A 14568-nucleotide genomic window follows, 5' to 3' on the forward strand; every position below is an offset into this window, starting at 1 on the left:
GTTCAGTCCCCAGAGAACAAGATGGACAATCTTCGAGCAAGGTTTACATTCCAACGGGATACGAGAAACTGTTGCGTCCTCTGCCTGACGGAGACATGGCTGAACCCACTTGTGCCGGACCAAGCCATACATCCAGCCGAGTCCTTCTCCGTGTTCCGTGCCGACAGGTCAGAGGAGTCGGGGAAATCCAGGTGTGGAGGCGTCTGCCTCATGATAAACAGCCACTGGTGTAACCCCAAAAACATCCAGACCCCTTCCTGCTCCTGCTCGCCGAACCCGGAACAGCTGACCATCTCATGCTGTCCATTCTACCTTGCCCAGGAATTCAGCACGGTCATCATTACAGCCGTTTATATTCCACTGCAAGCGGACACCCACACAGCACTACCAGACCTATTTGATGTGTTGTGCGGAGTTCAAAATGAACATCCCGATGCGGCTGTGGTGGTGGCTGGGGACTTTAACAGGATAAACCTTAAAAAAAGTCCTGCCTTATTTCTGTCAACACATCCCGTGTGCCACCAGGGGAGATAGAACTTTGGACCACTATTACACACCTTACAAGAATGGATACAAGACCGTCTCGCTCCCTGCTTTCGGGAAATATCACACCACGATTTCACTGGTTCCCATTTACAAGCTGTGCATTGTGCATGAAGCGGTGGGGACGAGGGACGTAAAGCGGTGGTCGGACCAATCAGAGGCTGCGCTTCAGGACGCTCTTACTGACGTAGACTGAGACATGTTCCAATCAAGTTCCAATGACGTCAGCGAGTTTACGGAAGTAGCTGTGAGCTTCATAGCTACGTTAGCGGACAGCATTGTTCACATCGTTCGGATATTTCCTAACCAGAAACCATGGGTCGATAAATCCATGCTCTGAATGCTTCCACGGCTGCTTACAACGTGGGTCTTGTATCCAGAAACGTTGGAAAATTACAAAGCGGCGTCGTACAATCTGCAGAGGGCGGTGAAGGACACTAAATGGAAATACAGAGACACAGTGGAGCTACAGATGGAGCAACGGGACACCAGATGCTTGTGGCAGGGCCTGCGGACTATAACTAACTACAAGAGCAGCCCCGCCCCAGCCACGAGTGTGGACGCCTCCCTAGCCAACAAACTGAACTCCTTATATGTGCGGTTTGAGACTGGCAACAACACCACTAGTACACCGCTGGGGATGAGCGCACAGCTCTCAGTGTCTGAGCATGATGTCAGGAGGGCTCTGATGCGTCTGAACACCAGGAAAGCTGTGGGTCCAGATGGCATATCTGGACGAGTACTGCAGACCTGTGCTAACCAGCTAGCCCCGGTGCTCACTACGATATTCACACCTCCCTGGCTGAGTCAGTGGTCCCGTCCTGCTTCAAGAGGTCCACCGTCGTTCCTGTCCTGAAGATCGCCTCTCCTGCCTGCCTGAATGACGACCATCCGGTGGCCCTCACCTCGGTGATCATGAAGTGTTTCGAGAGGCTGATTAAGGATTACATCTGCACCTCCCTCCCCCGCACCTTGGACCCGCTGCATTTTGCGTACCGGCAGAACAGATCCACGGATGACGCGGTCTCCCAGGTACTGCACACCATGCTCACGCACCTGGATGGCCGGAAGGGGGCCTATGTGAGATTGCTGTTCATCGATTACAGGTCAGCTTTCAATACCATATTCCCCACCAGACTAGCTGTCAAGCTGCAGGAGCTAGGACTGAACACTCCACTGTGTGCCAGGATCCTGGACTTCCTCACAGCCAGGCCCCAGGTGGTTAGGATGGGAAGGCACATGTCCAGCTCCCTCACTCTGAACACAGGATCCCCCCAGGGCTGCTTCCTCAGCCCCTACTGTACTCCCTGTACACACATTACTGTGTGGCCAGGTCTAACTCCAACATCATCATCAAGTTTGCTGACGACACCGTGGTTGTTTCCCCTCCCTGCAGGACTTATACACCAGGAGGTGTAGTAGCAGGATCATGAAGGATCCTCAGCACCCCAACAATGGACTGTTCCATCTACTGCAGTCAAACAAGCGCCTCCGCAGTCGCACAGCGAGAACGGAGAGACTAAGGCGAAGTTTCTTTCCACAAGCCATAAGAACTGTCAATGCTGACCTCACCAGGGGCCCTGACTGAGACATTCACATAGGCCCCACTGCCTTTTCTGTACTGTATGTAGCATACTGTACGACATACTGTATCACTGTTCCGGGTTACTGCATACTGTGCTGTATTGATGTTCTGTTTGGTGTTACTATATTGCTGTGCCGTACTGTTTATACTGTACTGTATATCTCCACACACACTATCTCACTTTATTCACATGCCACTTTAATGCACATATCTGTAAATACATAATAGCCTATCCCATATACATATGTCTATTCCCTTTATTTCTATTTTGTACCCCCACTCTGCATTACCTTTGAGTTATTTTATTTTATTCTATATTATTCAATTTACTTACTGCATTATGTTTTAGGAATCAGTTGGTTAGTCAAGTAGAAATTAGGTAGCAATTTTGTTCAGTCTAGACATATTGTGCATCACTGGTTGCATTGACATTTCACTGCATATGTATGGAAGTATGTATATGTATCTGATGAATAAATCTCTTGAATCTAATTATAAAAACAAAAATCTAAACATTTCAAATCAATGAGATGGGTTACAATATTAACTAAAAACACTACAAAAATACAAACCCCAATTCCAATGAAGTTGGGACGTTGTGTAAAATGTAAATAAAAATAATACAATGATTTGCAAATCCTTTTCAACCTATATTCAATTGAATACACTAGACAAGGTATTTAGGTTCAAACTGATAAACTTTATTGTTTTTTTGCAAATATTCACTAATTTTGAATTTGATGCCTGCAACATGTTCCAAAAAAGCTGCGACAGGCATGTTTACCACTGTGTTGTATCACCTTTCCTCTTGACAACACCCAATAAGTGTTTGGGAACCGAGGACAGTAATTGTTGAAGCTTTGTAGGTGGAATTCTTTCCCAATCTATCTTGATGTACGACCTCAGTTGCTCAACAGTACGGAGTCTCTGTTGTCATGTTTCTTGCCACACATTTTCAATGGGAGACAGGTCTGGACTGCAGGCAGGCTAGTCTAGTACCCCATCACAGATGCTGGCTTTTGAACTTTGCGCTGAAAACAATCTGGATGGTCCTTGTCCTCTTTGGCCTGGAGGACACGATGTCCATGATTTCCAAAAACAATTTGAAATGAAATGCGTCAGACCACAGCACACTTTTCCACTCTTCGTCTGTCCATCTCAGATGAGCTTGGGCCGAGAGAAGCCGGCGGCTTTTCTGGGTGTTGTTGGTATATGGCTTTCGCTTGCATGGTGGAGTTTTAACTTGCACTTGTAGATGTAGCGACGAACTGTGTTAACTGACAATGGTTTTCCGGACTGTTCATGAGCCCACGTGGTAAAATCCTTTTCAGAATGATGTTGGTTTTTAATGCAGTGCAGGGATCGAAGGTCACAGGCATTCAATGTTGGTTATCGGCCTTGCTGCTTACGTGCAGAGATTTCTCCAGATTCTCAGAATCTTTTAATGATATTATGGACTGTAGATGATGAAATCCCTTAATTCCTTACAATTGTACGTTGAGAAACATTGTTCTTAAACTGTTGGACTATTTGCTCACGCAGTTGTTCACAAAGTGCTGATCCTCGCCCCATTCTTGCTTGTGAACACTGACCCTTCGGATTCTCCTTTTATACCCAATCATGACACTCACCTGTTTCCAATTAACCTGTTCACCTGTGGAATGTTCTAAACAGGTGTTTTTTGAGCATTCCTCAACTTTCCCAGTCTTTTGTTTCCCCTGTCCCAGCTTTTTTGGAACGTGTTGCAGGCATCAAATTCAAATGATTGAATATTTGCAAAAAAACAATAAAGTTTATCAGTTTGAACATTAAATATCTTGTCTTTTTAGTGTATTCTAAAAAAACATTGAAAAGGATTTGCAAATCATTGTATTCTGTTTTTATTTACATTTTACACAACGTCCCAACTTCATTGGAATTGAGGTTCGTAAATAAAATAAATGAACAGAGCTTTACAATACAGGCTCAACAGGAATCTCAACATGATGATGAATCTCAAGATTACAATTACATCTAGAGATGCTTCCCCTTCATTCACTTTTGGTGAATGTAGCCTTGGCCAGGAGGAGTTGATGTCATTAGACGGTATCCATCGTTCACCGGGTGTTTCGACCCTGAACCGCAACACCCTCCCGATGGTGGGTTAGCAGCGGTGGCCAAGTCACTGCCCATCTACTCCTCCCGGCTTCCAGCTAAGCTCCTCCCTCCTGTTCCATACCGGCAAGAGGCTCTTTCTGCCGCCTCCTCCATCCTACGAGCTGCTGTCTTTCTCTCCCTCCCTGTCATCCCAATGGCTGTGAGCATTCTCCACACCGACTGGGCAGGGAATCCTCTACAGCCGACCTCGACCAGGAACAGCCATGCCTGCCATCCTTTCCCCCTGCAGTCATGCAAGAGATCCTGGTATTTGGCGTTTTTTTCTTTCAAAGGCCTGGTCGCACCCCTCTTCCCATGGGACTGTAAGTTCTTTGAGGATGGTCTTCTTTACCTCTTCAGACCACAGTACCACCCCTGAGGCTGCAAAGCTTGCATAATGGGTCCTCTCTCATGCCCCACTTGTGCAAGTTTGCTGGAGTCGGGAGTGTGTCATACACCGATCTTAATAGCAAAGAGATACGGAAAGGCTCCAATTTCCATAGATCTCCCTATGTGATCTTCCTCTTGTGTAGGTCCCATTTAGTCCAGGCTCCCTGGGATGCTTGCTCCACTGCCCTTGACCTTCGTCCTTCCTCCTCCATGTTCCGTACTTCCTCCTGGATCATGGCTCTTCTGTCCTTGGTTCCTGCCTTTCCCCATTGTTGGAAATGGGAAGTTCCAAGACCCTGTCATCTTTTGCATGCCATTCCAATGATTTCATGTAGCTTCAACATGCTTTCAGGTTGTGCAATAGATGAGTCAGCTGCCCACTTGCGCTCTGGTCGTGTGATGATGCCTGCATTTCTTACTAGTTCATCTTGGGAATCTCTATGTCATTACGACTCTGCACTTTGCTACCTTAAATCCCTCCACTATGGATGACAGAGGGAGTTAGAGCTGCCCTGAGCTTATGTAGAGGCCTACTGAAGTAAAGCTTGGAGGGATTCCCAACAATCTTCGGAGGTACTTATTGATCTTCCTCTCCACTCCTTCTACGCTTGCCATAGGGACACTGTCACCAGCCACATGAGTCTTGGCAGCAGTCCGTGTTGGTAAAGCCATGCTTTAAACTTCCCCGGGAGCCCTGATTTTTCAATCCTCATCAGCCATTCCTCTGTCTGCTTTTCTGTAGTGGTGATATTGTTCTTGTCGGTAAGTGAATCGTTGAACCACTTTCCGAGTCACTTGATTGGATTCTCCTCTATCGATGGAATCACTTCAACTTGCAACTTGAACCTGTTTATCAATGTACTTTTCCTGATCACTATACAACTGGATTTCTTTGGTTTAAACTTTATTTGGCCCACATCGCCATGCAGTCCGGAACTGTTAGCACCCACCTTGCCTCGACATGGGTTGTGGTCGTCACAGTAAGGTCGTCCATGTAACCTCTTATTGAGGGTTGTCGGATGCCTGATTCCATTTTTGGACCTCTGGCTTCTTTCCCAGCTGCTGTAATTAGGAGGTTCATACCCATTATGAAGAGGATGGGGGAGATTGTACAGCCAGTTACGATCCCTTTTTTCAGGTTTTGCCACTGAGTTGTAAAGTGGGCTGTTTTGAATCGTAGCTGGATTCCGCCAAAGTAACTGATGATCATTCGCTTGATGTGCTGAGGGATGTGGTAGTGGTCTAATGCTGCATGGATGAGGGCGTGAGGAATTGATCCATAGGCATTGGTCAAATCCAGCCAGACGACAGTCAGGTTACCTTTGCTGGTTTTGGCCTCCCGGATCATCTGACTAAGAACTCCAGTGTGTTCCAGACATCCAGAGAAGCCTGTGATTCCACCTTTCTGGATAGTGGTGTCGATGTATCCATTCTCTGTCATGTATGAGGTCAAGCTTTTAGCCAGTACAGAAAAGAAGATTTTCCGTTCTACACTTAGTAGTGAAATTGTTCTAAATTGATCGATGGTTGAGGAGTTCTCTTCCTTTGGCATGAAACAGCCTTCTGCCTTCTACCAGCATGATGGAACGATGCCCTTCTTCCAAATCCTCTGTAACAGCTTCCACAGCCTCTGGAGGAGCATTGGGCATTTCTTGTACTGTATACCTTATAGGGTCTACCAAATTGGGCCGGGGGCAGATCCTGTTCTGGCCTTCTTCACCACCTCTTGGACTTCCTTCCAGGATGGTTTGCTGATGTTGAGCTCTTTTCCAGGTGTTGCAATTCTGTGTTTGGGTTAGCATCCAGGGCTTTGTTTCTGGAAATGTCATTGTGGGTCTCCCTCAAGAACGCTTTCTTTCTTCTTTGGGGCTAGTCAGCCTTCCAGATTTTGCCTCACCTAGTAGTGTTCTGGTGAATCGGAACGGGTCTTTGGTAAACTGTGCTCTTTTGTTCTCCCTATCTTTCCTTTTTTCCGAATGCTTTCTGCTCTTCTGAGTCTGCAGAAATGTTCCCGGAGTTGACAAGTTAAATCCTTGATGCCTTCTCTTTCATCAACCGGGCCTCTTTTAAAACGTTTGTTGAGTGTCTTAATTTCTTCCCTCGAGCGATGGATTTCCCTTTCTCTTCTGCTTGGCTGGTGTGCAGTCTTGATGTTACCTTTCTTGTCCTTCATTCCAAAACGCTCCCTTGCCAGATTGTATGTTATTGTTGTGAGAGTACTGACTTTCTGCTCTGCTGTCCCTGCTAGTGTGGCTTCTAGCACTTTGTCGAGATCTTGGTCTAGTTGGTACCATTCCTTGGTATCGCTCATCTTGGGCCAATTGATTCATTCTCTCGCAGGGTGGGTTTGGCTACTAAAACGATCCAACATCGGAGTAAGCAATTCTGAGGCTATTCAACTCCGACACCGAAGGAGATGACTTCATTGGTTTCAATGCGCAGGAGGAGGAAGATAGTGACCAATGATTTTCTTGGTCGGCTACTGTTTACCGCTAATTTTTTATTTTTGTTACAAGCCGTGTTTCGTTAAAGCCTATTTATTTTTGTTACAAGCCGTGTTTCGTTAAAGGCTGTGTAAAGTTAATTTGTTTCAATGTATTAGTAGGCACCTGCGGCTTATAGACATGTGCGGCTTATGTTCAAAATAATTATTTTTTAAAAATTCAGTGCATGCGGCTTGTATTCAGGTGCACTTAATAGTCCGGAAATTACGGTATTTTAAGGCCTTTTGTGTTCCTGCAGATCTTTCCGCAGTGACACTTTACTTCCACTGCCTCCCCAGTTAGTGTTGTTTGGGTGAGCCGTTTCTTTGTCCGTAAGTCGTCCCTCGCCATTACCATTGTGTCTGTCCTGTTGAGTCCCCTCCCTCTCGGGAGACTCTGGGGATATTGCTCTGTATTATTTTCCATGGCTTGAGTTGGTGCCCCCTTGTGAGTACTGTGCATGAGGTTGCCAACCTCATACACCCGCGCCAGTCTTTCCTGGACGTCATCCGTCTCTCCAGAATCACCGAACTTCCTCGGTTACCATCCAGACTTTCCTGGAAGTCACTTGTTGCCCAGAGATCCATGATTGCAATTACATCTAGAGATGCATCCCTTTCATTCACTTCATTCAACATAATGTCAGTCTAAATCTTATTGTTTTTGTTGTTTTTGTCATCGAATCGCCGCCATTTATTCACAAAGTCTGAGCCACGTAATTGTTGAAGGAGCCAATTCTGCCTTCCGTCTTTTTTTTTTTTTTTTTTCAATCAAGTATTGTCTGGTGCTATACATCTACAGGTATGGTCCAAGTTCAAACTGGGTGCTGAAACCACTTCTTCTGATCCTGTTATTGCGACCCCTTTTTCCAGACGACAACCTCAGTGAAGATGACATGAACGAGTGTGTGAGAGAAGACCCCTTGGGTGAAAACGACACTGTGCCGAACACCGGAGATGTGTCTGGGAAGAAGAAGAGAAAGAAAAGCGAAGACCTCCTCATGCGGTGGGTAGCACGGTATCAGATATAAAGTTGAGGCGAGTACAGAGTTTCCCAGGGTTACCAAGGAGAAGCATTCAAAGCGGTACTTATCTAAAGCTGGGCTCGCACTACATCATTTTGGCTCTGATTTGGCTGTCCCAGACAAGGTTTTGAGATTGTTGGAGCTAAGGCTGTCACATCATAACATTTCAGTTGACAATTGATTCTGCCATTATAATAGTGGCATACAATAGAACTTATAATAATTCATGTCTACCTTTTGCAAGAGAGCCATTTATTGACATTGATTTGAATATGAAAATTCAGGAGACCAGTTATTTTTCCTCAACTGGTGGCAACACACCTAGTTCAGATGTTATTTATTGCAACATTTCTAACATTGGCTTAAAACCCCTTGACATTCAGATGGAAATGCATGGTTGTGGAATCTAACGATTTTACAAAAAACATTGCGATCTGCTGAAATAATTGCGACTGCTCTAGTGATTCAATGTGAGTCAGCCTCTGAGCAGTTCAGACGTCCCGATATTTTCAAGCGTGTTTGACTTTTATAAGCACAAGATCTTGTAGTTTGCGATATGCTACAACAAAGTTGAGAGATTGTGATCAGCAATATTAATAAAAACATAAGAGGAAACCAAGGGGTGGAGGAGAAATCTGTATCTGTAAATGGAGTGGAATGTATGGAATATTGGGTATTTTCATTGGACTTCAATATTTAGGACTTAATAATTTAACTGCAGAATTGACAGTGGGTGCTGTCCACGGCGTCCCACCGCTCTCCTCCAAATTTGAAATCTTGGATTTCAATGAATGAATTCATTTCACACCCTAGTCTGCCATCTCACTGTTTTCACAGTGAATAGCCATTTTACAGTGAGAAATGTGGACCACACTGTCAAGAAAGAGTAGAGTTACAACAGTCTGGCAGAGAATTTCACTGCATCCTGGATAATGCCAGGAACTAAGGCTAAAATACATTTTGGGATACTCTCGGATAATTAAATTCTAGAGCAATGTCATAATATACATTATAGCATTTTTTCAATTTCTTTCTCTTCAGTAATCACTGACACTTTTCTGTAGCTGATGTAGCTAGTACCTAACTGGTTACTGTGTGGATTTTTAGAAATTACACATGGATGTGAATTGCATTGGGACTGCATTTTTAATAGTACTTTTTTTTTTTGCAACTACTCTCGCCCAATTTAAATTTTACCATTTACCATTTAAATGCCTCTCTCCTTCATCCACTCTCACACCCACTCCCTCACAAACTGTGAAGACAGCCATGTCAAAGCAAGAACTGGCTCGTTGAGAACAGTTATTGTAAGTGACAAGCTGCTTCCCCTCCCTTCACCCATGTGCCATCAGATATTGGACAAAATTGAAAATGGTTCACATCTTAACATTTGGCTAGAGCCTAACATTTGCTTAACACCCTTGCAGAAAAAGAAAAAAAGGGGGTCTGAAGCTTGCTGATGAGGATGGGAGGGAGAGCGACAGAGGAGCAACAACAACGGAGAAGGAGGCCCCACCAGAGGATGGGGGAGGGGACAAGCGTGTGCAGGAGGAGAATAAACAAAAGCAGAAGGCTGACGACCTTTGGGCCAATTTCCTGAGTGACGTTGGATCCAGACCCAAGCCCCCCTCAACGCCTGCCACAGAGACTAGTAGCACACACAAGGTATTTGGTGGTGCTTTATGATGCAGGTAGTGTAACATATTCAGGCTTTCTTTGAAGGTACAATAAATAATGTTGAATTTGCTCATTGCGCAAATTGACCATGATATTGTGATTTGGAGCAGCTGACCCAAGTAGAGTAGTAGTAGTAGTAGGTATATCAGGATCTTAGTCATGAGTGAGGGTAAGCGATTGTGAGATGCGCCCCTTTGGAGGTGTAGCAGGCATGGCCAACTGGGAGGAGACCCCCGGGGCCGATGCCCAGGAGCTGCTGGAAGAATTATATCTCCCAGCTGGGATTGGAACGCTTTGGAATCCTCCAGGTATTGCTGGAGGAAGTTGCAAGGCAAAAGGACTTCTGGGCCCTATTACGCCCGGATAAGCGGGTTGAAAATGGATGGATGGATGAATGGATGGCGGTTTGGGAGGATGAAGTTCCCCATTAGCTGTGAATCCTAACAACTTGTCTCTTGTGTCTTTTAAGTGTCTTTTTCTTTTATTTGCCCTTTTTTTTCCAATCTCTCTCCCCAGGTCAACTTGGACCAGCCGCCTACAGAACCCAAGGTGGCAGCTAAGAAGCCGGAGCCCACTATGGTCACCATCACAAAGGTCTTTGACTTTGCCGGAGAGGAGGTCCGGTAAGGACGCAACTATCACATTTTTTTTTCATAACTAAGAATTAGGTTATTAATAATAACCCAATTATTACGTTGCCTGTATATAAGATTATATACATAATCTCCAAGTACAGTGGGGAGCCGCTGCATTGGGGCGCCATGTTAATGCTGCTTTGAAGTAGAGCCAGCTCACTACTACTGAAACAAAACACACACAGACACACACATATATATATACATATATATATCTATGTATGTATGTATGTATGTATGTATGTATGTACAGTGGGGCAAAAAAGTATTTAGTCAGCCACCAATTGTGCAAGTTCTCCCACTTAAAAAGATGAGAGAGGCCTGTTATTTTCATCATAGGTACACCTCAACTATGAAAGACAAAATTAGAAAAAAAATCTAGAAAATCACATTGTCTGATTTTAAAAGAATTTATTTGCAAATTATGGTGGAAAATAAGTATTTGGTCAATAACAAAAGTTCATCTCAATACTTTGTTATATACCCTTTGTTTGCAATGACAGAGGTCAAACGTTTTCTGTAAGTCTTCACAAGGTTTTCACACACTGTTGCTGGTATTTTGGCCCATTCCTCCATGCAGATCTCCTCTAGAGCAGTGATGTTTTGGGGCTGTCGCTGGGCAGCACGGACTTTCAACTCGCTCCAAATATTTTCTATGGGGTTGAGATCTGGAGACTGGCTAGGCCACTCCAGGACCTTGAAATGCTTCTTACGAAGCCACTCCTTCGTTGCCCGGGCGGTGTGTTTGGGATCATTTTCATGCTGAAAGACCCAGCCACGTTTCATCTTCAATGCCCTTGCTGATGGAAGGAGGTTTTCACTCAAAATCTCACGATACATGGCCCCATTCATTCTTTCCTTTACACGGATCAGCTGCCTGGTCCCTTTGCAGAAAAACAGCCCCAAAGCATGATGTTTCCACCCCCATGCTTCACAGTAGGTATGGTGTTCTTTGGATGCAACTCAGCTTTCTTTCTCCTCCACACACGACAAGACATTCTCCCAATCCTCTTCTGGATCATCCAAATGCTCTCTAGCAAACTTCAGACGGGCCTGGACATGTACTGGCTTAAGCAGGGGGACACGTCTGGCACTGCAGGATTTGAGTCCCTGGCGGCGTAGTGTGTTACTGATGGTAGCCTTTGTTACCTTGGTCCCAGCTCTCTGCAGGTCATTCACTAGGTTCCCCCGTGTGTTTCTGGGATGTTTGCTCACCGTTCTTGTGATCATTTTGACCCCACGGGTCCACCAACACCATCATCAAGTTTGCTGACGACACCGTGGTCGTGGACCTGATCACCGACTACGATGAGAAGGCCTACCGCGAGGAGGTGGCTGACCTGTCACTCTGGTGCCAGGACAACAGCCTACACCTGAACGTCAGCAAAACCAAGGAGCTGATTGTGGACTTTAGGCGTGGATCACAGTCGAGGACGCACGCGCCCTTGTGGATTAATGGGACTTCTGTCGATAGGGTGAGCAGCTTCAGATATCTAGGAGTCCACATCACAGAGGACTTAACATGGACTGTTCACACAGACACTCTGGTGAGAAAGGCGAGGCAGCGTCTCTACCACCTCAGGCAGCTGAGGATATTCCGGGTCTCGGTGAGGATCCTCAAGTCCTTCTACTCTGGAGCAGTGGAGAGCATCCTGACAGGCAACATCACTGCCTGGTTTGGGAACTGTACTGCCCAGGACAGGCGGGCCCTGCAGAGGGTGGTGCGTTCAGCTGAACGTACCAATGGAACTACCCTCCCTCCCTTGCAGGAGCTATACACCAGGAGGTGTAGTAGCAGAGCCCGTAGGATCATGAAGGATCCTCATCACCCCAACAACGGACTGTTTCAGCTGCTGCGGTCGGGCAAGCGCCTCCGCAGTCACACAGCGAGAACAGAGAGACTGAGACGGAGTTTTTTCTCGCAAGCCATTAGAACTGTCAACGCTGACCTCACCAGGGGTCCTAACCGAGCCATGCACTAGGCTCCACTGCCTACTGTACTGTATGTAGCATACTGTACCGCATACTGTATCACTGTTCAGGGTTGTTCGTGATGCCGTATTGCTGCGCCATACTGTTGTATACTGTGCTGTATTGTCCCAAACACTACCTCACTCTATTCACATTCACATGCCACTTTAATTCACATGCCACTTTAAATGCACAGATCTGTATATACGTAGGCATATTCCTTCTATCTATTCCATTTTATTTCAATTTATTTTTATTGTATTTATTCTATATATTTTTATCTTATTCTATAAGTATTCCACTTACTGTATTACGTTTTAGGAATCAGTCGGTCTATGAAAGGAATTTTCTACTTTTTATTTTATTTTTTATTTTTTCCTAGGACATATTGTGTGCTATCACCGGGTGCGTTGCATTACATTTCACTGCATATATGTATGGAAGTATGTATATGTATGTGACAAATAAAAAATCTTGAATCTTGAATCTTGTATGTCTTCCATTTTCTAATAATTGCTCCCACAGTTGATTTCTTCACAACAAGCTGCTTACCTATTGCAGATTCAGTCTTCCCAGCCTGGTGCAGGTCTACACTTTTGTTTCTGGTGTCCTTTGACAGCTCTTTGGTCTTGGCCATAGTGGAGTTTGGAGTGTGACTGTTTGAAGTTGTGGACAGGTGTCTTTTGTACTGATAACGAGTTCACACAGGTGCCATTAATACAGGTAACGAGTGGAGGACAGAGGAGCCTCTTAAAGAAAAAGTTGCAGGTCTGTGAAAGCCAGAAATCTTGCTTGTTTGTAGGTGACCAAATACTTATTTTACCGAGGAATTTACCAATTAATTCATTCAAAATCCTACAATGTGATTTCCTGGATTCTTTCCCCCCATTCTGTCTCTCGAAGTGTACCTATGATGAAAATTACAGGCCTCTCTCATCTTTTTAAGTGGGAGAACTTGCACAATTGGTGGCTGACTAAATACTTTTTTGCCCCACTGTATGTATGTATGTATGTATGTATGTAAGTGTGTGTGTGTATATGTGTATATATATATGTATGTATGTATGTATGTATGTATGTGTATATATATATATATATATATATATATGTGTGTGTGTGTGTGTGTGTGTGTGTGTGTGTGTGTGTGTGTGTGTGTGTGTGTATGTATGTATAGATAAATCAAATACTACAAATGAAATAAATTTCAAACGAATGTACGATATCATTATCTAAATATCTTACACCATCAGACAAGTCAATCGCTTACCACATTTATATAGAGATACCATAATATTGCCAGAAATAAGATCAGTCATTATGGCGGCTTTGCCTTTTTACACAGAACCAAACAAAGGCTGCATAATGCCACCCCTGTGTGTGATTTTAGATAGATGCCTGCTTTTTGGCATAATGCTGTGATCATGGGTGTGTGACAGCGTCTGCCTCCAGTGTGACGTATAACATACGGTTGAGGAGAATCACACTGATTTAATAAACGTATTATTTAAAATGATTTAATTTAATAAACTCTGTAGTCTTGGGTGAGGACGGTGCTCAGTTGCTGACAGCGGAGCTGTGAGCGGCAATGGCACTGGAGTGCGCTGTAGCGTATCTGTAACAGTCATCGAATGTGGGAACAGACTCCATGCTCCAGGCTCTTGTGGGACTTTTTTTGGATTGTTTCTCCATGTGGGAACTTCTCTGTAAAGGAGGCAAATGTTTGAATTTGCTGCGAAACTGCAGCGAACCGTGTGTGTAACGACATTTGTACCATCAAAAGCATTTTGAAGCGGTTATTTTAAGGTAAAAAAGTAACATAGTGTTGCTTGAATGAATGTTAAATTCCCACCAAAATGTATTGACATTTGAATCCATGACGGATCATTTATAGTTGGTTAACTTATCAATGGCTGATCACCTGGTTTCCACTGGCAATAGAAGCCATTTTTTATTATTATTAATTATTCATATTTAATTATATTGTTAGATTTATTATTCTTTTTATATCTAAAAAAAAAAAAAACTCAGGCCGTACCATCTACTTCCAGCATACAATTAATAAATGGATAAAACAACTTTTATATCAATACACGGTTTTTATTTAAGCCATTTTAAGTGCAACAT

The 14568-nt window shown here is 44.4% G+C and overlaps 1 protein-coding gene across 2 annotated transcripts in view; it reads left to right on the forward strand.

Annotated features, from left to right (window-relative positions):
* The window catches only part of cfdp1 (craniofacial development protein 1), a 75182-nt gene that overhangs the window by 2116 nt on the left and 58498 nt on the right, over nt 1-14568 (forward strand). For both annotated transcript variants that reach the window (XM_080003092.1, XM_080003093.1), the window contains exons 2-4: nt 8010-8142; nt 9589-9826; nt 10355-10461. In XM_080003092.1, coding sequence (XP_079859218.1) covers nt 8010-8142; nt 9589-9826; nt 10355-10461 — 478 coding nt within the window. The remainder of the gene's footprint in view (nt 1-8009; nt 8143-9588; nt 9827-10354; nt 10462-14568) is intronic.

This window comes from Zeus faber (assembly GCF_960531495.2).
Source record: "Zeus faber genome assembly, chromosome: 6".
Lineage (NCBI taxonomy): Eukaryota > Metazoa > Chordata > Actinopteri > Zeiformes > Zeidae > Zeus > Zeus faber.